Below are 20,283 nucleotides of genomic sequence, written 5' to 3'. Positions count from 1 at the left end.
AGGTTGCTATTGAGCGTTATATGATATTCTATGTTTCAGACCGTGCATTATCGACGATCCGTGCTTGGTGGCTAAAGTTTTCTTTTTGTGATTTTTTAAATTGTCTAAATAATATGCCTGAGTTTTTATTATCCTCTCTCTCTCTCTCTCTCTCTCTCTCTCTCTCTCTCTCTATATACATATATATATATATATATATATATATATATATATATATATATATATATATATATATATATATATATATATATATATATTCTGGAAAAATTTATGGTAGGGTTGCACATCTATGCACTGCAAGTTCAACCAACGTCCAATTCAAATTTGGATCATGTAGGAGTATAGACAGGGAAAATAGTTTAGATTACAATTGGCCCACTGCCATCGCAATAGATTGCTTCTACGTTGCATCTCAGACTTGGTGCAATGCATACGTAGGCATCATTAAATCTTAAATATCGCCCTCCATCCACACCAGGAAGCAGCAGTTGGGTGGTAAATTATCTCCTACATAAGAAGAAAAAAGTAGCAAATTTGTATCACTTTTAGTTTTTCATTTCTGGTTAATAGTGTTCGACCTTCTTGGAAACTATTTTGATTTTGGGAGTCTAGAAACTATATTTTTCAATTCACATGATCCTTTAGTTTCTTGAAGCCTTGCAAGTTTGCCTAACCGAGTCCGATATATAATTTTCCAGCAAGACAAACGTTGCCATCAACCTTAGTGCTAGGCTGCATTGCCGTCGACATTCGAGAAGGGGTCCCAAAATTCCTGACAGGCATAGCTTAGAAGAAGTTAGACTTCGATCAGGACGACCGCAGCTTAATGCTTGCAGTGCGACCCATCCACCACAGAATATTATACATCTCTAGATGGTTGCCATCAGAAGTCAAAGCTTAAGCTTATAAAATAAGGTAGATTTATTTATATATTTTTATATGTTCTTACACTCTCTCTCACATGTGAGCCGGACTTTTCTTTTAATGGAGGTTAAAGAGTGCTGCTTTGATACCATGTTGAAATCACCGCTTATTCTAAAAGCTTAAGCTTATAAACTGAAGTAGATTTATTTATATATTTTTATATTTTCTTACACCTTGTTTGATTCTCATCCATATGTAGCTGTGCAGCATTTTATGTGCACAAGAACCATGCTCAAATTTCTTACCTCATGATTATTTTATTTGAGTACTCCCAAACTGCTCCTTCATATTTTCATATTTCGGCACGTTGAGAGTCATTGATGATCTTTGTGATAGAATATAACAGCTAATAGTAGCAAAAATTTAATTTTATAAAATTATATATTAATAATATTATTTTGTTTTCAAATAAAATAAAAATATTTTCTTTCAAGGTTATTAATATAAAAATATAATATTCTATAGATATTGATTAAAAAAAAAACAGCAGTCTTAATCATCATCATGGTGACATATTAATAATAGCCATTTTATAATTATGCTATTAGGTGCTTAGATTATCGTTGATTGTTGCAATTAGTTTCAATGGTTAAATTTTAAATTCAGAAGGTGGCATACTTGTCATCCTCATACGCATATGTTGAAGGAGAGTTTGACCAAGTTTTCGAAACTAATTATATAAATTTATCAAAATAATAGCTACGCAGTTAAAAAAATATATATATATATAAAATATAACTATGTGCAAGAACAAAAAATAAATATGTGATTAAAAATCAAATGATAATGCATGATCAAGTAATAACCGCGTGTTGAACTCGGTCAAAGAATGAATTGGGTGTTAAATATTTTTTTAAAAAAATTACTCCATCAAAGGAATGGTTAGAGACGCCACCAAGATGCCATGAACCAAAGGCATATCTATACAATAAAAAAAAAATTATTTTATTGCTTCCAAGAGGGGAAAAAATCAAAGTCATGAGTAAAGTAATAGATTTTTGTCTCCTTTTACTCTTTCCACAAGCCGAAGCATGAACTCTTCTACTAGCTAAAAGTAAACCATAGAAACTATATATGAGGCCTGATAAACCCATCCAAGAGTCTCTCAACTTCTCTCATACCATTCCCATTCTGCCTTCATATTTCGTTCCCCCAGCCATAGCCATGGCGATAGAGGACTTCTTCTTTCATGGCCTTGAGGACCTCCTGAAAAAGTTGGCCATCTTCTTGTTGGTCCAAGCTCTGGTGTATCTGATCCTCATCAACTCATCCAATGTCTTCTCCTCCTCTTCCACAATGAGATCTCACAGTTTTCGGAGTGTGAGATCGATGAGCGTTCGACGGATGCTGGCTTGGTTCTCCGACGTGCCCGTTGGCGCCGACGAGCCATCCCCTTCCAATTCCCCGGCTGGAGAGGCTTCTTTGAAACACCCAGTAGATTAATTCTTTGTAAGATGTCGATGGCCTGACGATTTTGATGCTTTTATGGATTCTAAGAGTTTAAATTTTGAAGTAATGAAATGAAGTGATATGATTTATGAAAAATAGCTGAGTTCGTGCTTTTTTGGAGTATTAATTTAACAATTTCTGGCTACTAATGACTGAAAGTGATCCTTCATGCAATATTTTTGATGAATATGTCTCATGGCATGGTTTAAAAGATTACCTCCGTTTAGGAATTATTCCTAACAGTTACGTGCATGCATATGGTTTTTTCTACGTAAGTTGGTACATAAAAAATTTAATTAGGGTTTGTTATGATTACGATGGAGAACAGGGAAATTGTCCCCCTCATGTTTGATTCTAAAGACGACTCTTTTCCAAGTTGATGCGGCAGTATGCTGCTTAAGTTGTTGTTAAAGTTCAGAGAGCTATGTTGTATTTCGAAAAATTTGTTACTATATGAGAAAAAGGTACATAAATATGTGCCTAGGTCGGAGGCTGCGGAACTGTCGCACATTCATAGGAAACTTTCTCCACGAGTATGTAACATATCTCATTATGATATCAAAATCCCGCAACGGAAATAATTCAAATAATAACATTTAATTCTAATTAAATAACAAAATTAAAAGTTTTGCAAAACCAATAATATTCCAAAAACTTGCATCAACTCTAAAACAAAATCTAATCTAAATAAAGATGTCAAAATCTTGTCTCTAATTGCTCTTTCATGGTAAATCTCTGAGTTGAGCTAATTATTTGGATATGTAAAAATAGTAAAAAACCGTATAATGAGCTAGACAGCCCAGTAAGCAACAAATATTTTAATTAGATAAATCAAGCAATAATACAATAATAATATACTGAAATTAAACGTGTAAAATACATTGATTCAAAGCTAAATCGATACGCTATCCAATCACTTTAAATTTCAAATCTTGTTTCATAAATCAACTATTTTTCAAATCATCAAGTTCATATCGACAGCCATAAGACAACATTTATATAATATAGCTGGGCCAGAATATGAGCTTATCAAAGTGCCAATATATAATCCCTACTGGCAAGGTATCGATATGCCAATGTATAACCCCACTAGCGGGGTATCGATATAGCAGCAAATAACCCCCACTGGCAGGATATCGATATACCAACGAATAACCTCCACTAGCAGAGTATTGATATACCGACGAATAACTCCCACTGACAGGGTATCAATACAGTCTGGCTGCGAGTCCAAATTTATTTTGAAGCAAAAATTCATTTCTCATATTCAGTGTTCCAAATCATAAGATAAATAAATTCATACGATATCGAAATCAATCGAACATAATTCATATCAAAATCAATACGTTCAATTAAAAATCATACAATATTCTAGAAAGAAGCATATATAATAATAAAATACTATGCATCAACTTTATAAATCAAGAATGATTAGTTCGGGAGTAAGATTCACCACATCGAAAAGCCAAATCCCAAGCCAAACTTCGGAAGACATAACTTAGTTCTACATTACCCAATTGAGATAAAAGAAAAAGAAGACTTAAGGCCCACTTTTATAATTCTTTCATTTTCTTTTAAATTTCAATGGTTTGAGAGACTTCTTTCCTCCTCTGATCAGATCACCCTAAGGAAAGAGAGCAATTGAGTATTCTAAAGATCCAATATATTGAAGGCTAGGGTTTGGAAGAAAATCTTATACTCCGTAATCTCCAATTTTTATAGTAAAATATCTGCATCGTCTCTACCTATGGACGTGGATCAATAGACCCTACCATATAAATATTGTGCTCTTTTTTTTTAGCTTTTTGTTTCATTATTCCTTCTGTCTATCACAACAATGATGAATTAAGAACAATTTTGGCTGTTATAGGTATAACCTTCGTATTCATAAAATTATCAAAATGTTTCTCCTAGGATTTTTATTTTATCTTGTTCAATCACGTTAAGCAGAGCACTCATGTCCTCGATACAACAAGAAAATGGTATAAAAGTATTATTCTTCAGAAAAATCTCAGCATAGATGGGGAATATAAAAATCAAGAATATTATTGATTGATATGTACACATATAATAGCCTACCTATTTTGAAAAAAAAAAAGAAAAAGAAAAGAAAGCAGGAAGAAAAGAAATAACATATCAAATATTTTTTTGAATCATCTCCCGGACCTCATCCATTACTAGCCATGCTTTATGGCCTCCAATTACTTCAGCTTTCATTTCTCCATCCTTCCATAGCTGCATGTAGCAGCAATTTCCAATTATTTCTCCTTAAAAGAAATATTTCAATTAAGAAAAAAATAAATATGAAAATTAATTCCCACCTGAATGGTTGGCATTTTCTGAAGAATTCCCAGAAGTATCGAGTCCATCAAATGAGAAAAAAAGAAAAGAAAAGAAAAGATAAAACATAAAACTTAGAAAGCAGATATATAGTAGTTGTAATTGGACAACCATTATATTGTAAAGAGAGTGACAAGAAAAAGATAAACAGAGTCAATGGTTAACTCACAGAAATGTTCCCTCGCTTCACCAGTTCTTGAGAAACTTTGTTTACGTCCACATAATAAAATTTAACCCTGCAAACAAGAACAAGAAAGGTACAACAAAATTCACAGCAATATATCATAAAAGAGTTGCTAGAAAGTTAAATTTTCACATATTCCCTTTGCACCATCAACCACATTGTCTTGCGATTGATTTGAATGCTATCTTTACCTAAATCTTGCGATCATTCTGCTGCAGTGCATTTTTCAGATTTCTTACTTCATTGATTGGAGAATACACTGGAATTAGAGAATAATCCTCACCTTGGGTGGTATTCTGCTGCCAGCTTTTCTAACTTGGGCTTCAAATAAATGCATTTTCGACACCAAGCAGCCATCCTGGCCCAAGACAACTATCAATAACTTCAATGTTACTGCACTCAGTGGTGACATAAATTAGCTTGCAGGAGTTAAATTCACAAGATAATTTTAAGTAATTTTATCAACGATACTAAATCCAGTGGTTGTTAGAGCAAAGAAATAATGATGCAAATTGGATCAAACTTTCACAGACTCATTTGGGTTGGGCAGGTGGGGATGTACTGCACTCATGTTGAATTTGAGATGCAACTTGCTAGATACTAATCTAATCTTGTTTTTGCTATTATCCAACTGCATCCTCTAACATCTGATTTAGCTAAAAAGAGTTACACTTTTACTTGTAGCAACTTCCTAGCTAGCATAGACAATAAATGTTAGTCCAACTTATGGAAGAGTTGGTAAAGGTTGAGAATCCATTATAAATTCTTCTACACCTAAAGCCTAATTTACCATCATATAATTGTCACATATTTAGCACATAATTCGAACCCTGATCATCTTATCCATATCACCCTCTATCCGATGACTGCCAGAATTATATAGCAGACAGAGATAAGGTGTGGGAATAATTGGCTGAGGGCCATTAAACTCCCAATCCCAAAATTCTTCAAGATACCAAAAATTTATTTATAAAATTATTTCAATATTGAGGGTGCCAAATGTCTGATTGGGCATTGATACTAATGACCCGGGTTCAAATCCCACCCTTACTCGAATTTGGTTGGTCTTCTATCAGGTATAAGAAGTTATCCTTTGATTACCTTTCTCCTTGCCATCTTAAATGTCACAATTCTTTCCCCTGTCTTAAATGCCTCAATTTTGCCATCATATGTTTCTCTTGATTATTTTTCTCAACGTTTCCATGTAGCCATCCCACCCCATCCCATGTCTCTCTCCCTGTCCCAACTGACACACTCTTTATCTCTCACCCCAAGGCCTCAGCCCTCATAGGTCTTAACCATCTATCTCCCTTCCACTTTGTATTTATTTTAACATATTTCTAGTTACACTGTTTAATTTCTTTTATTTCATCATGTTCGATTTATTTTTCTATTTTTATTTTATTCTACTTTATTTTCAAAAATTATTTATGTTTTTAATTTTTTTAATATTTTCTTTTGTTATATTTTATCACTTATTCTTGTTTTCTTCTTGTTTATGCTGTTTTGTTTTTATTTCTTCTTTGTTGATTCTATATTCTATGTTTTCTTATGTGCATTTTCCAAAGGGAACTTAAAGGCTTTTAAATATGCTCATTTTATTTTTCCACTTTTATTTTATATCACTTATTATTTATGAAATATCTCCTTCTCTATGTTTATATCTTGGTTCTTACATGCATGCATTTTAATATCCTATTCATCTCTTTAATTTTTTTATTTTTTTGATGCAAGTACATATTTTATCAATTTCTAGTTGAAATTATTTTGTCAAACCTAAAAACCAGATCCTTTCTTTAGCAGTCCTGACCTAGTTACCATTTCTATTTTAGTCCATCATACATAGTTTTGGGTCTTTGTATTTTGTCATGCAATTAGGCATACTTCTAAACACAAGTTAGCATGTTTTACTAATAGATCATGGATTAATCATGAAATAAACAAAGACTATAAATAAAATTTCCAGTCCAATTGTTGTCAATTTATAGGGAAAACCTAAATTTCCCCAATTACTTTATCAGAAGTGTGAAATCAAATTTGGTCCAACTATAATTACCAGATTTACACTAAAGGTCAAGGGATATAACCATTTATAGAAGCCCTAGTTCACAAATTAAGATGGATTAGAGTGGGATTATATCAGGCCTTCCATGGACTTGGCCCATATAAATTAGACCAACATTAATGACCTCGGCATCCAGTGACTGCCCGGTAAACATACCAACCAGATTGAGAGGCTAAAATGTAATATTATAATATAAGAACAGAGAGGGGTTGGAGACTACTTAACCAGTCGATGACGATGGGCTGAGAGCGCTCCTGCGACAAACGGAGGATCTCATCCAGCTCTTCCACTCCGGCGATGGCTTCCATCTCGATCGATGTCGGCCTCGACACGTCTTGCTGCCAGAACAACCCCGCCTTTACCTCTCCTCTCGGCCTCCTTCTCCCGCTCCTCACTCCGGAGGACGCGGGGAATCCTCCGCCGTTCACCGCCACCAGCGAGCAGCATCCGCCGCCGCCGCCGTTGGATGCGTGGATCCCCTGTTCTCTGAAGCAGAGATCAGAACAGAGAATGTTAGGATTCGCTGCCGAGGCTGCCATTTTCCCCCCTGGAGCTCGGTTGCTTCGTTTTCCGGTGGGGCAAAAAAAAAAAAAACGGTGCCTTTAAGCTGATATCAGATCTGGGTATTTGAACGTTTGGCTGGAGACGGAGTGATGGGAACCGGGATTTGCGATTGAAAAGAGAGAGACTTATCCGGATGGGACTTGGAAGCAGAGGAGAGGAGAGGAGAGGAGAGGAGAGATTGGGCCCAGACAAAGAGAAAATATCTTCGGATTCATTGGACGGTCCTGATGGTCTTGTAGCTGGTCATTGGACGGTGATGATGTTCCAGGATTTATTCTGACTGAGTCACCTTCCTGTAGCTTTGAGTCCGTGCGGGGCTGCCGCGCCACCGTGCAAAGGGATTGTTTCCGGATACAGTGAAGCAATCCGAAGTCTCTCCGGAATCGATACGGAAGCGGATATTGATTTTGTGGTCTTGGTTCATCATGTCACGGCACTTACGTGGCAATAATTTAGAATCGATTTCTTAGGGATTTACAGAGGCTCTTTCTTATTATGCGGAATATGTTCTGCAGGCTGGTTGCACCGTTTTGGAAGCAGATTCAGCTTTCCTGATGGCGCATCTGAAAGAGAAGGCGCGGAAGGAGGTGGAGCACCTGCTTCTGGGCGACATTCGTCGGATACTACGGAAGTATCGGGTTCTCTAAAGACATGTCTTACGGAAGGCGAACCAGGCTACTGGCTAGATCGCCTCCTTCATTGCGCACCACTCCGGAGACCTTCTCTGGATGCAGCAGTCTTTTGTTCCTTTTGCTTTGTGTTGTTTGCTTGATGCTGATGTAGCTGGCTGTGCTCGTAATAGAGAAATGTGAGCAGTCGTTTCACCAAAAAAAAAAGAAAAATCTAGTTTCTCTAGTATATATAGGTGCAAGAAGATGAAAAGGCAACCTTAAGGGCTCGTTTGGTTCGCGGGAAGCATTTTTCCTCCTAGGAATATAATTTTTGGGAAGCAGATTCTTAGGAAGAAGATACCTAGGAAAATACTTTTGGCATGTTCGGTTGACCATGGGAAAGTGACAAATTTCCAAAGTGCTTATGTTTGGTTGAACATCCACTTTCCTGTAAAAGTTATGTATAATTTCTATTATACTCTTAATAAAAATTAGGTCTTTAATGCCTCTTTAATGTTTCTTTAATACTGAAGGGCCTTTTGGGAAAAAAATAAAAATGGAGTTATTCCCGCCTCATGAGAAAGTAACTTTCCCATGTTTCTCATGGGAAAAGACTTTCCCATGAAATGTGAGAATCATATTCCCACAGGAATATAACTTTTCCATCTCTCTTCTTTGAAAACTCCAACCAAACAAGAGGTATCTCATTGCTTTCCCGTTGACCACACTTTCCCCCCTTCTTTTCCTGCGAACCAAACGGCCCTAATGGCATTTCTTAGTAGTTGAATCAATTATGTCTTAAATTGTACCAAGAGCTTTAAGTTTATAATCGGGTGAGATTGGATGCATATTGCATTAGATGCATGATAGATCAACGATCTATTAATCCAAATCTAATATTGATTAAAAATTTAAATTCAAATTTGACCATTTTATTGAACATTAATCTAATCTACAATAAGTTGAATTAAGCTGAATAAGTTAAATGATTAACAAAAAAAAAAAGTTGAGAATAAAGTGGTGGGATGTGGTTTAAGATCGCTATCGCGCGCTGAAAAGCCATGACTAGGCTATCAATTGATTGGAGACGCTCCAGCTTGACCTGAGTTTGGCTCAAATTAAATTCAATTAAGTTCAACTCAAATTTAACTAAATCAAACTACTCATGATTCATGAGCTTTAAGATAATCTTAAACCAAGCTTGAAATTAATCAGGCTCAATTACGCTTGACTCCACAAGAATATTATATAATATAATATATGATATATATCATGTACATATATTTTACTATATAAAGTCTAAATTAAGTGCTCATGTATTTCATAATGTATTTAATAATTTTGTAGCTTTATATATTGTGAGAAATAATTTTAAATTTAATTATTGGAATCAGTTAATTGTCAATTCAAGCTTGATAGAAACCTGGACCAATTTTTGCTCAATTTTGAGGTTATCAAGCTAATTGATTGGACTAGTTCTCCTCTTGATTCAAAATTAAGTTCAAATCATGCTTGATCAGATCATAAACAAATCATGTTTGATCTTAAAAATTAGGTTCAAGAATAAGTTCAAACCAAGCGTGATCAGATCTAGGCTTAATCAAGCTCAACTTAAACTTATAGTCATTTTCTTATGTTTTGATCTAAACCACATCTAGAGTAGTGATTGGTCCCATTCCTCGATAGTAAGATAACAAAAAAAAAAAAAGGAATCCTTATGGAGGCAAATTAGGTTGGGATTTAGATCTAGCAATGTAGCTTCCACCAAGATCTCAACTTCAATCACTAGCTGCTAATTCATAAATAATTAAAAGAACAGAAAAACACAATTACATTTATGTACTTTGCCTGGGTTACACTTAGACTCCCTCTCTTTAAAAATCTCAAACCGGTCCACCATGTATTTTTCCATTCCAAATTGGCCCTTCAATCCATCATCAGGCTTTCGCAAAAGGCTTACAAGACTATAGTGTGTGTCTTAAACTTATGAAATCCATAAAGTGCCCCAGTCCATGCCTTCATCAACTGATCTTTATTTTAGTGCCAAGGCAAAGTCAATTATATATCTCATGTGATTTTCTTCTCCCCCACTTAAAACTAGGGTTCGAAGAGTTTCTAAGCCAACAATTTGGGACAATGGAGAAAGAGCGCGGTAGGGATAACCCTAAGGAGTCCAGCATTATGACTAGGAGGCAATGAAAGAAATATAGGCAAAAATTGAGACAGATTACCACGTAATTGAGCCAGAGCTTCAATATGTCCTTAAGCAATCTCTTCCATCTATGCCACTATAGAAGAAGAGCTATGCAAAAAATATATGAATAAATCTATCTCATCCTATAAGTATAAGCTTTTAGGACAAGTGGTGATTTCAACATAGTATTAGAACATAGATCTTGAGTTTAACTTCTAACTCTGTGCACACGAGATGGAGGTCATCAATAGGCTCCCCCAGAGGAATAGGAGGCTTGAGATTGAGCTCTAGAGTTGCAGAACCAGGAGAAACTGTTTGATGTGGTCTTCGTTGGCTTCTTGGATGATCACTGTAGGTGTCAATGGCAATGGGGTGGATCTGTAGTGCTACAGTCTCCCTTAGAGGCTTATTATTGGTCTTGGTTGGCAGCTGGTTAGAGGGTGAATTAATTTAAGCTTTTCATTGTGGTGCAACGGGCTATAAATAATTATTGTACTTTATATTTATATAATAAAATTATATAATATATTACTTTTACTTTTATTTTATTTTTTAATTAAAAATAAATATTAGTATTAAAAAATATAATTAAACATAAATATAAATATTAAATATTTAGTATTAAATATTTTTTTATAGGATTAATGATTTATAGGACTAATAAATATATTTTATGGAATATATTAAAGTAGTTTTGGTATTATATATACAGTGATTTTGAATTTCTATGAAATACCGAACAGGTTATTCTTGGATACTTCAAAATATTTAATGACTTAAACGTATCGTACTAAACGTGGTGATATGAGATAATCGAAGATCGGATTATCTTGGAATAAGAATTATCAGTGATCTAAAATCATTGGTGATCCTATTTGGGTCATCAAACGCTACATAAGGGAATTAGGAAAAGAAGGATGGAGGGATTCGTTTTAATTCAAATTAGACTTGCTCTAATACAATTATAAACCTATTAAAACTCCTTCCTGGTATTGATAAAGGGTAAATTAGTCATTCTAGCAGAGCTGTTGATGGTGTCATACGAGATATGGACCGATTCGAGAGTTTTTTAGTTTTTTAGTTTTTATTTTTGTACGCCGACACCTCACACAATACATATGTAAGTACAGTCAACAAAGTTAGGAAAAAAAAACTGGTGAAAAAAATAAGAAGCTTTTGTTTGATTCACTCAGAATAATCCACCAAAGTGATGCACTGCAAAGAAGATCATCCAACCTGCTGTACCATTTGTTTCTCGATAAATATGAATGATTCGGAAGGAGCTACAACTCTCGACGAGCCTTGGGATGTCGTGGGGCATAAGCTGCCCGTTCCTCGCTAGTTATTAAATTTTGAAGTGCAAGGATTTGAGTATAACAAGGGCAAAGTACAGTGTATATTCCCCAAAAGATAAAAAACGATAAAGAAACCCGTAGCATGAATTGTTCAAATATAGTAATATACCACTCTATTTTGCACCTACGTGGTCCATCCGATCACAATCATACGGTCAAAACCTTGCAATCCAAAGTCTATTTAACCATTTCTTCGTGATATCTAAAGTTAGATTACAATCGCGGACGCAGAGAGAACGGAGCCAAGGCTCACTCCTGTCCTCTTGCTCTGGTCACAGAGAGAGAGAGAGAGAGAGAGAGAGAGATGGGGTCATCAAAGACGATAAGGAGACTGGAAGTGGTGTCTCCGGTGCCCGCCGATATCGACATCGCCAACTCCGTCGAGCCCCTCCCCATTGCCACCATCGCCGAGGATCTCAACCTCGACTCCAAACACTACGATCTCTATGGAAAGTACAAGGCCAAGGTCTTCTCCCTTTTGTCCCCAAACTCAATCGCAGATCTTCTCGCTTAGGTTCTCTTCTCTTATTTGATTGGCTTGGTGGTTTGTGGGATTTTAGGTTCTCTTGTCGGCGCTCGATGAGCTCCAGGGATCGGAGGATGGGTACTACGTCGTGGTCGGAGGGATCACCCCGACGCCGCTCGGGGAAGGCAAGTCGACCACCACGGTGGGTCTCTGCCAGGCTTTGGGTGCTTTCCTTGATAAAAAGGTGCCGCCTTTGAACTCCTCTTCCTCTCGGTCTCCCTCCCCCACCTTCTGGATGCTTTCTGACAAACTCTGAGGGCTTTAATGATGAAAAGCTGCCGCCTTTGGCTTCGATGTCTCTTCCTTTTGGTATTTCTTCGTGGTTTGAAGGGGTTTTCTACTTTGTTTCTTGTACTTGTAGATCTAATCATGTGTTGGGTGTCGATCAGGGTTGGGTTTTCTGTAACTTCTTTGATGATTTAGCTACAGATGTCTGGTCGGTCATCCCAATTTGGACTGTGGGGTTGTTTTCATTCGACCATGTGAATCACTTATGAATGAGCGTGGAATTTTTCTCATCTTTATGAAGTACTCGGAGTTCGATATGGTTCGCATTTCTTTTCTTTCTTTTTTTTCCCCCCTGATTTAGAACAAGAGAGAAAGGAGAAAGTTTTGCTTTTAAGATAGACTACTGGATGACGTGCTTCATTTTTTTTTGGATCTTACTATAAAATGTGGTTTTGTTAATATTCCATGGGAGACGTTATTTCAGTATCATTTACTATGATCTTAACTCGCATGAGCAGATCTAGAACAAAGGTGCATATTTTTCACTTTCTCATCATGTTTGGACCACGCACAGGAGTATGTAAAACATAATCTAGATTGTGATTTTGTGAATCTACAAACGTTAATAAGGGCTTTTGTTATTTTGATTTTTATATCTTCATGTTGAGAGGAGAGTTAAATCAGCATACTCTTTAACTCATGTTGTTTTGGTGCTTTTCTGGTCTTCCTGAGTTTCAAGCCCTTTTTTTATATATTCACTTCATCAAATGAAATTGGAACTGACAATGACCCATATTGTCAACTGAAAGAAACCACACAAACAGATCTTGTTTACATTATTTATTTATTTATTTACTTGCTTATCCATTGGTTTGCAAAATTGTTCTTTTAATGTTTGAACTTAAAGGTGCAAGTACTAATTATTAGCTAATTAAGATTTCAAATAAACTTTGAGCTTAAATATGGTGCTAAACTGCTAATACATATAATCTCCCGGGATTGTACTACGTTTCTTGATCATATTGGTCTTATAAATGCTATTTAAGGTCATATATGACTAGTATGCTGCTGTTAATAATTCCAAAATTATTTCATTTGACCTTAAATATACTTCTTATGAGCATTCGTATTGTTTGGATACATTTTACTCTTACTCCTTTCATGAAAACTGCTGTGAATTTTGTTTTATAGCTTCTGTAATATTTATCTCTCTAGATTTCTTCTTCTTTCATTTTAAATTAGCAAAGGTGCAAATTGAGCTTGTATGTTTTTGCTTGAGTCTGCTTTCAGGGATTTGTAACCTTGTGCTAGTTAGCTCCTCAATTTTTTTTTGGCTTGCTTCACACCTCAGGGAGAGTTATACAAATATTTCTTAAAACTCAGGACCAGGCTAAATGAAGTTAGGAAAGTACATCACATAAATGAGCCATATTTTTTATGCATTATTCCTTACCCTGTGCCATCTGTAAGAGGCCCATGCAAATCATAGGTTTACTTGGCTTTGTTTTAAGATATGTTTATCTCGCCAATTGTCTGTATGATACATTCAAGTTTTTGGAAAATGTTTTCAATAGGCTATCGATTGGCCACCAATTCTGGCCATAGGCTCATTGCCTCATTTTTTACCTCTATACCCATAAACTGCATACATATTCTCCAGTTTATCTTTTATAGACCTTATCCTCTAATTCGTCCTTCGTACATTTGCTCTCAACTCTGTTTTTTGTTTTCCATTAGTAATTTAAAATCTGCAAACGTCATACAACATGACACCTTCTCTTAAATATTAGCTGCAAGCTTATGTGTGAAAAAATAATGATAGATGGGCTCAGACACATTGTAGGCTCACAAAAAATGAAAATTTATTTGTCACCACATCGACTTTTCTAATAATTCTTCTTCGTCCTTTTCACACGATTATAGCAATTTCAACACACAATACCTCATTTGTATAATTGTATGTTTTCATATACCTTTTTCTGAGATGAAAAAGATCAATGAAATATTTGAGAATATGAACTATTAACCAAAATGGGGTGTGGAGTAGAGAATGTCTTATTTCAACTGTTTTTGAAGTTTTTTGCCAAAAGCAAAAACTAGTAATGAAAAGTCACCATGTCTAAACAGTAAAGATTGAACGAAATCATTATAAACAATTGAACACTATTGGTATTGTCCTTCGCATGGATAAAACCAATATGGCCTAAATTTATTGGGTTACATTATTGAAGAATGCCAGCAAATAATTCTGAATCAGTTTTACAACTTATTTCTAGCAATACTATTTGGTTTTTTTCCTACCTACTTCATTACAAAACCGTGTCCTAGATTGCTTATTAATATTTTTTCTAAGTGTTATAGTATTTTACCAACTAAATCTGTCTCTGATTAGGTTGCCACCTGTCTACGTCAACCATCCCAAGGTCCAACTTTTGGAATTAAAGGAGGTGCTGCTGGTGGTGGTTACAGTCAAGTTATTCCTATGGATGAGTTCAATCTTCATCTAACTGGAGATATTCATGCAATCACAGCTGCAAATAATCTTCTTGCTGCTGCTATAGATACCCGGTTTTTCCATGAGGCATCTCAATCAGACAAAGCTCTGTTTAATAGATTGTGCCCTCCAAACAAAGAAGGCAAACGCACCTTTGCTGATGTTATGTTCAGGCGTCTGAAGAAGCTTGGCATCTCAAAGACAAATCCTGATGAGCTGACACCTGATGAAGTCAAACGATTTGCTAGGCTTGATATTGATCCAGATTCCATAACTTGGAGGAGAGTCATGGATGTCAATGATCGGTTCTTGAGGAAAATTACAATTGGACAAGGTCCTGAAGAAAAAGGGATGGTAAGAGAAACAGGCTTTGACATATCAGTTGCTAGTGAGATCATGGCTGTACTGGCTCTTACCACTTCCCTTTCAGACATGAGGGAAAGGCTTGGAAGAATGGTAATAGGAAACAGCAAGGCTGGTGAACCAATAACTGCAGATGATCTTGGGGTTGGTGGTGCTCTAACTGTGCTGATGAAAGATGCCATTAACCCCACTCTGATGCAGACTCTTGAAGGGACCCCTGTTCTAGTTCATGCTGGACCTTTTGCCAACATTGCTCATGGAAATTCATCGATAGTGGCTGATAAGATTGCTCTCAAACTGGTTGGAAAAGGTGGTTTTGTAGTCACAGAAGCAGGTTTTGGTGCTGATATTGGCACAGAAAAGTTTATGAATATTAAGTGTAGGTACAGTGGTTTAGTGCCCCAATGTGCTGTTATTGTGGCGACTATAAGAGCTTTGAAAATGCATGGTGGTGGACCCGAGGTTGTGGCTGGGAAGCCTCTCGACCATGCCTATTTGACTGAAAATGTGGCTCTTGTTGAAGCTGGCTGCGTGAATCTTGCCAGGCATATTTTGAACACAAAGTCTTATGGTGTGAATGTTGTGGTTGCAATCAATAAGTTTGCAACAGATTCTGAGGCTGAGATGAATGTTGTGAGAAGTGCAGCTTTGGCAGCTGGTGCTTTTGATGCGGTTGTATGCACTCATCATGCTCATGGTGGAAAAGGAGCGGTTAGTATTACGTCCATTTTTGATATGGCATGTCTATAGTGTACCTGTTTTATCTCAAAAACATGTCATTTATGCATCACTTTAGTAGCATATTTTATGTGGGACATCGTTGTTGCCGAATTTTGATTAGGAAAACCTTTGCTATCTGCTTTCTTAGTGCTTTCTTTATGGATTTTTATGTCATACCAACAAATTTCTGGCATGTTTTATATGACTCTTTTCTGTTTCCTGCTATGGCATGTTTCACTTAAACACTCGTTTTCCTGCATCTGTTTCTGTAATTTTATGTTTTACTATAGCCTGTAATATTTGAGACGCTTTGTCCATGTTTTATAATGATGATTTTTCTTTTGATTTCTTTTATCGTTTTCCATTGCATTTTTTATGAGAGTAGAAGCTACATGGCTGTATCTTGAAACTATTAGCTACATTCTTGGGACTTAGCATTTGTTTGGTCAGATATACATCCTGTACTGATTGAATGAAAAAAAAAGCAAAAAGGAAATATTAAAACAGAGCACCACTTGGTGTAGCATTTTTGTAGCTTGCTTTATCTGATGTTTCATGTCACAGTGCCATGTTTTTTTCTCTGTCCTTTTTTGTTTATTTATTTATTGTTAGATGTAATTTAAGTTCTGTAGTATTAATGTGCAAAACTAAATGCTTCTAATTGTGTGGATACATTTGCTTAGTTCCTCTGGCTTTTTCTGACCATGTATTTGAACTGATAATCATCTACCAACTTCTGGTTGCACTGAATTTGCCGTGGCTTTCTGCCAAAACCTCCAGGTTGATCTTGGTATCGCAGTTCAAAGGGCATGTGAGAATCAGACGCAGCATCTGAAATTTTTATATCCCGTGGACATTAGTATTAAGGAAAAGATTGGGGCAATAGCCAAGTCCTATGGTGCCAGTGGTGTTGAGTACTCAAAACAGGTAATTTTCTTTTTACTACTAACCAATTATGATAACTTATAGCATAAATTATCCGAATCTAATTGTGTGGAAAACTAAATCTTCATTTTAGACTTGAAATAATGCAATATGGTGAACAACTGCAAAGCAAAATTATTTGACTTAAAATAATGCAATATGGTGAACAACTGCAAAGCAAAATTATTTAAAGTCTTGATCACTACTGTTCTAGCATCTCAAGAACCATTAAGGGTCAATATGAAGGCACTAATTATCACTTGACTGTGGATTAGTATTGATTGAACACTAGAAATGAGAACTTTTATTCAGATGACCATAGACATTAATTTTCTTGTTCTTTAAATTCATTATCCTTGACATGATTTCTTTTGTGAAAGGCTGAGAAGCAGATTGAGATGTACAGCAGGCAAGGGTTTTCAGGTCTACCCATTTGCATGGCGAAAACCCAGTACTCATTCTCACACATCCCATCTCAGAAGGGTGCTCCTGCTGGATTTGTGCTGCCAATCAGAGATGTGAGGGCTAGCATTGGAGCTGGCTTCATATATCCACTTGTGGGAACAATGAGTACAATGCCCGGTCTTCCGACTCGACCTTGTTTCTTTGACATTGATATTGACATTGCCACTGGGAAAGTCCTTGGGCTCTCTTAAAATCTTCTGTATGTTGTATTTTTCCTCTATCACTGTGCATCTGCTTCAAATCTTTGTTGTTTGCCAAATGTCTAATGAACCTCGTTCTGTATTTTTCAATTGAATAAAATCAAAGCCTGCTATTTTCTGATCTAGCATAATATATTTGAGTTCAATTATATCACTTTAGTTAGACCAAGAAGCTTATACAGTTCTCCTTCTGTCTTAACATTTATCTAATGATGGTTAGAATACACGGAAAGATCCCTACCCTGATGAGAAGGAAAGAAAAAGAATGGTCAATTCGGAGTCGTGAGGATAGATAACTGGAGGGTCCAATTCTTGTGACAGATGATGCGGTGGAATTGTACAAAACTTCAAGCAGTTTTTGACAGTGCTTATAACAATTGATTGCCAGTATATTTTTGTAGGCTCAAATTTCCGAATGCTCACTGTCTGTTATATCATATTTATATAGGGCATTGCCAAGTAATATACTCCTGGTGTTCTTAGATTTCCTTCGTTTATAGATACTGGATTTCACTGTATGATATAATCATGGCACACTTTACCATACCGTATCGAATCAGAAGGTACAAGATATAGTGTATTGTATAGATTCGGTATCGATATACATAGTATGGAGGCATACCGACATTCGGTATGCAAAACCGGCTCCATACCATACTAACGTAATGATAGAGTGGTGCAAATATGGAGTCTGGTACTAAGACAACATATCTTATGACAAGATGTTTTTTTTTCCGAAATACTTGAATACTGATAGCAAACCGGTTGAAGATTTCTGAAATTTTATTTAACATGTCTGTAAGATAAATGAATTGATTTGGTGGCACTTTTTGGGGACACATCTACAGTGCACCTCACTTTTGCAGGTTGTCTTGCTGCAAATGCACCCTTGTAAAATGTTTATAAAATCAAACTGTGGAACTATTGGAAAATAACTCAATTGAAATGATGAGATGCCTAGAATCTATTAACGGCAGAGGAGGTAGGGAAGAAATATTTGCAGCCACTAGGGTGCGGAGGAGGATCACCTTTTCTTGTGAGGAAACAGGGTTGGTTCCGTCAATTAATTGTTGTCTTTATGGTTAGTGAAGCCAGCAAATGATAACAAATGATAGGCTGGTGAGCATGGATGGTGCCTATTGTTATCCCTTTCCTTCCAGGGAAGAGATAATGTCGTGGCTCATGGATGGTCCACATTAAAAAATAAGAAATAAAAATAACAGAGCTGAATATATTCTTTTATAGGTGTTTATAATTTTATTTTTTAAAATAAAAAAAAATAAAAATAAAAAGTGATGCCAAATAAATTTTTCTTTCATGTCACCTCTCTCTTCTCATGCCCTTTCATAAAATAATAACAAATTTTCACTATAAACAAAATCTTATATCCTTATGCATACTCTTGGCATTCTTTTAAAAGATTGTAGATATTCTATGCTAATGACCTGCGCTCAAGAGAGAAACAAAGTTCAAACCTTGGTGGAGGTATTTTAGTATATTACTACTATGTTGCTCGGAAAAAGAAAAATAAATATGGATTATCCTCAACATCACATATATGAACAGATGATTGAAAATTTTATGGAAGTAAGGCGTGAGAGTGGAGCAGCAATCTCTCCTGAATTGGAAAGATGCCAAGTTTTTTTTAAAGAAATATAATGAAAATGTCATCATCTAATTTCAAAATCAGGAAAACCTATCTAGTTCATGTATTGTGAAGAGGAGTGCTAACTGTAAAACTTAAGTTTCATTAGCTGCCTAACAATGATAGAAAGACACATGACATCTCCACATATCTTTATGTTATTGGAGCATTATGGTATGATAATATTACCCTATTTGCACGAATACCTCTTTCGAGCATTCTGCGTAGAAGTAACAATATAACATTGACAATAGTAAGAGCAACACCACCACCACCACCAACAATAATATCAGATTTATATAAAGATGGAATTAGCCATGGAAATTACCAAAGATCCACAAGCAAAGCAGTGACAATATGGATAAAGCAAATGAAAATATATATCAGAAGGATTTTGATTCCATAGCTAAAGAATTTTATGTGGCTCTCTAAGAGACTAGTAGAAGCACTAGAATAGCATTCAATTCTAGATATTACCATTTTAAGGCAAAGCTAGACTATAATGGAACATAATCTAACCCCAATCATCAACTAAGCATTTTATATTTCTCATCTCTTATTTGCAACAACAATACATTTTCTTGGCGATCAAGTTTAGTGATTGCATTTGCCCAAAAACATTTAAGTGTTGCACATGAATGCATCGACAAATAAATCTCAAGCAGCTTCACACTAATTATCAAACCATTTCTCAATAAATCAAATGGACGAAAATCCTTGAAATTAAAATATAAGCCTTAGAGACCTCTAATTTCTAGTCTAATAGAATGCAAAAGAAGAATAAGCCTGACCATAAGCGCTAAACCAAACCATAACCAAGAAAAAAATGAAAATTAGAGCTACAAGAACAATAAGCTATGCAAGATTTCATGAAGACATAACTGGTCATGATGGAAATCAGAATGTAAACAATACGATCTTTTAAATCCCCAACAACAACAACAAAAAAGAGAGGAAATGCCATCTATCTTAATATTACAAAAGATTTTGTGTCAAAAATTCGAAGCCTACCCTCCTTTTGTCTTTTGTCTT

General features: G+C 35.7%; 3 protein-coding genes across 3 annotated transcripts; 2 read left to right on the top strand and 1 right to left on the bottom strand.

The window, feature by feature from the left end:
• Nucleotides 1-360: 360 nt before the first annotated feature.
• Nucleotides 361-3,019, top strand: LOC148699525 (uncharacterized). Its single transcript, XM_088714254.2, has one exon. It carries the CDS (start codon nucleotides 1,999-2,001, stop codon nucleotides 2,365-2,367), a length of 369 nt encoding a protein of 122 aa, XP_088570380.2. The 5' UTR covers nucleotides 361-1,998; the 3' UTR covers nucleotides 2,368-3,019.
• A 157-nt stretch (nucleotides 3,020-3,176) lies between these two features.
• On the bottom strand, nucleotides 3,177-8,637 carry WCRKC1 (WCRKC thioredoxin 1). The gene is made up of 5 exons (XM_039131479.3): nucleotides 7,188-8,637; nucleotides 5,181-5,255; nucleotides 4,883-4,949; nucleotides 4,695-4,712; nucleotides 3,177-4,608 (listed from the first exon to the last, which is right to left on the bottom strand). The coding sequence occupies exons 1-5, from the start codon at nucleotides 7,499-7,501 to the stop codon at nucleotides 4,510-4,512; spliced, it is 573 nt and encodes a 190-aa protein (XP_038987407.3). The 5' UTR covers nucleotides 7,502-8,637; the 3' UTR covers nucleotides 3,177-4,509.
• A 3,251-nt stretch (nucleotides 8,638-11,888) lies between these two features.
• Nucleotides 11,889-17,731, top strand: THFS (10-formyltetrahydrofolate synthetase). The gene is made up of 5 exons (XM_039131478.3): nucleotides 11,889-12,152; nucleotides 12,247-12,396; nucleotides 14,833-16,008; nucleotides 16,798-16,944; nucleotides 17,322-17,731. Exons 1-5 carry the CDS (start codon nucleotides 11,991-11,993, stop codon nucleotides 17,595-17,597), a joined length of 1,911 nt encoding a protein of 636 aa, XP_038987406.3. The 5' UTR covers nucleotides 11,889-11,990; the 3' UTR covers nucleotides 17,598-17,731.
• The last annotated feature ends 2,552 nt before the right edge of the window (nucleotides 17,732-20,283 follow it).

This window comes from Phoenix dactylifera, chromosome 18, assembly GCF_051530095.1.
Source record: "Phoenix dactylifera cultivar Ajwa chromosome 18, Ajwa_hap1_PhDact_Kaust_v1.1, whole genome shotgun sequence".
Lineage (NCBI taxonomy): Eukaryota > Viridiplantae > Streptophyta > Magnoliopsida > Arecales > Arecaceae > Phoenix > Phoenix dactylifera.
This window is presented reverse-complemented; position numbering and strand designations above follow the sequence as displayed.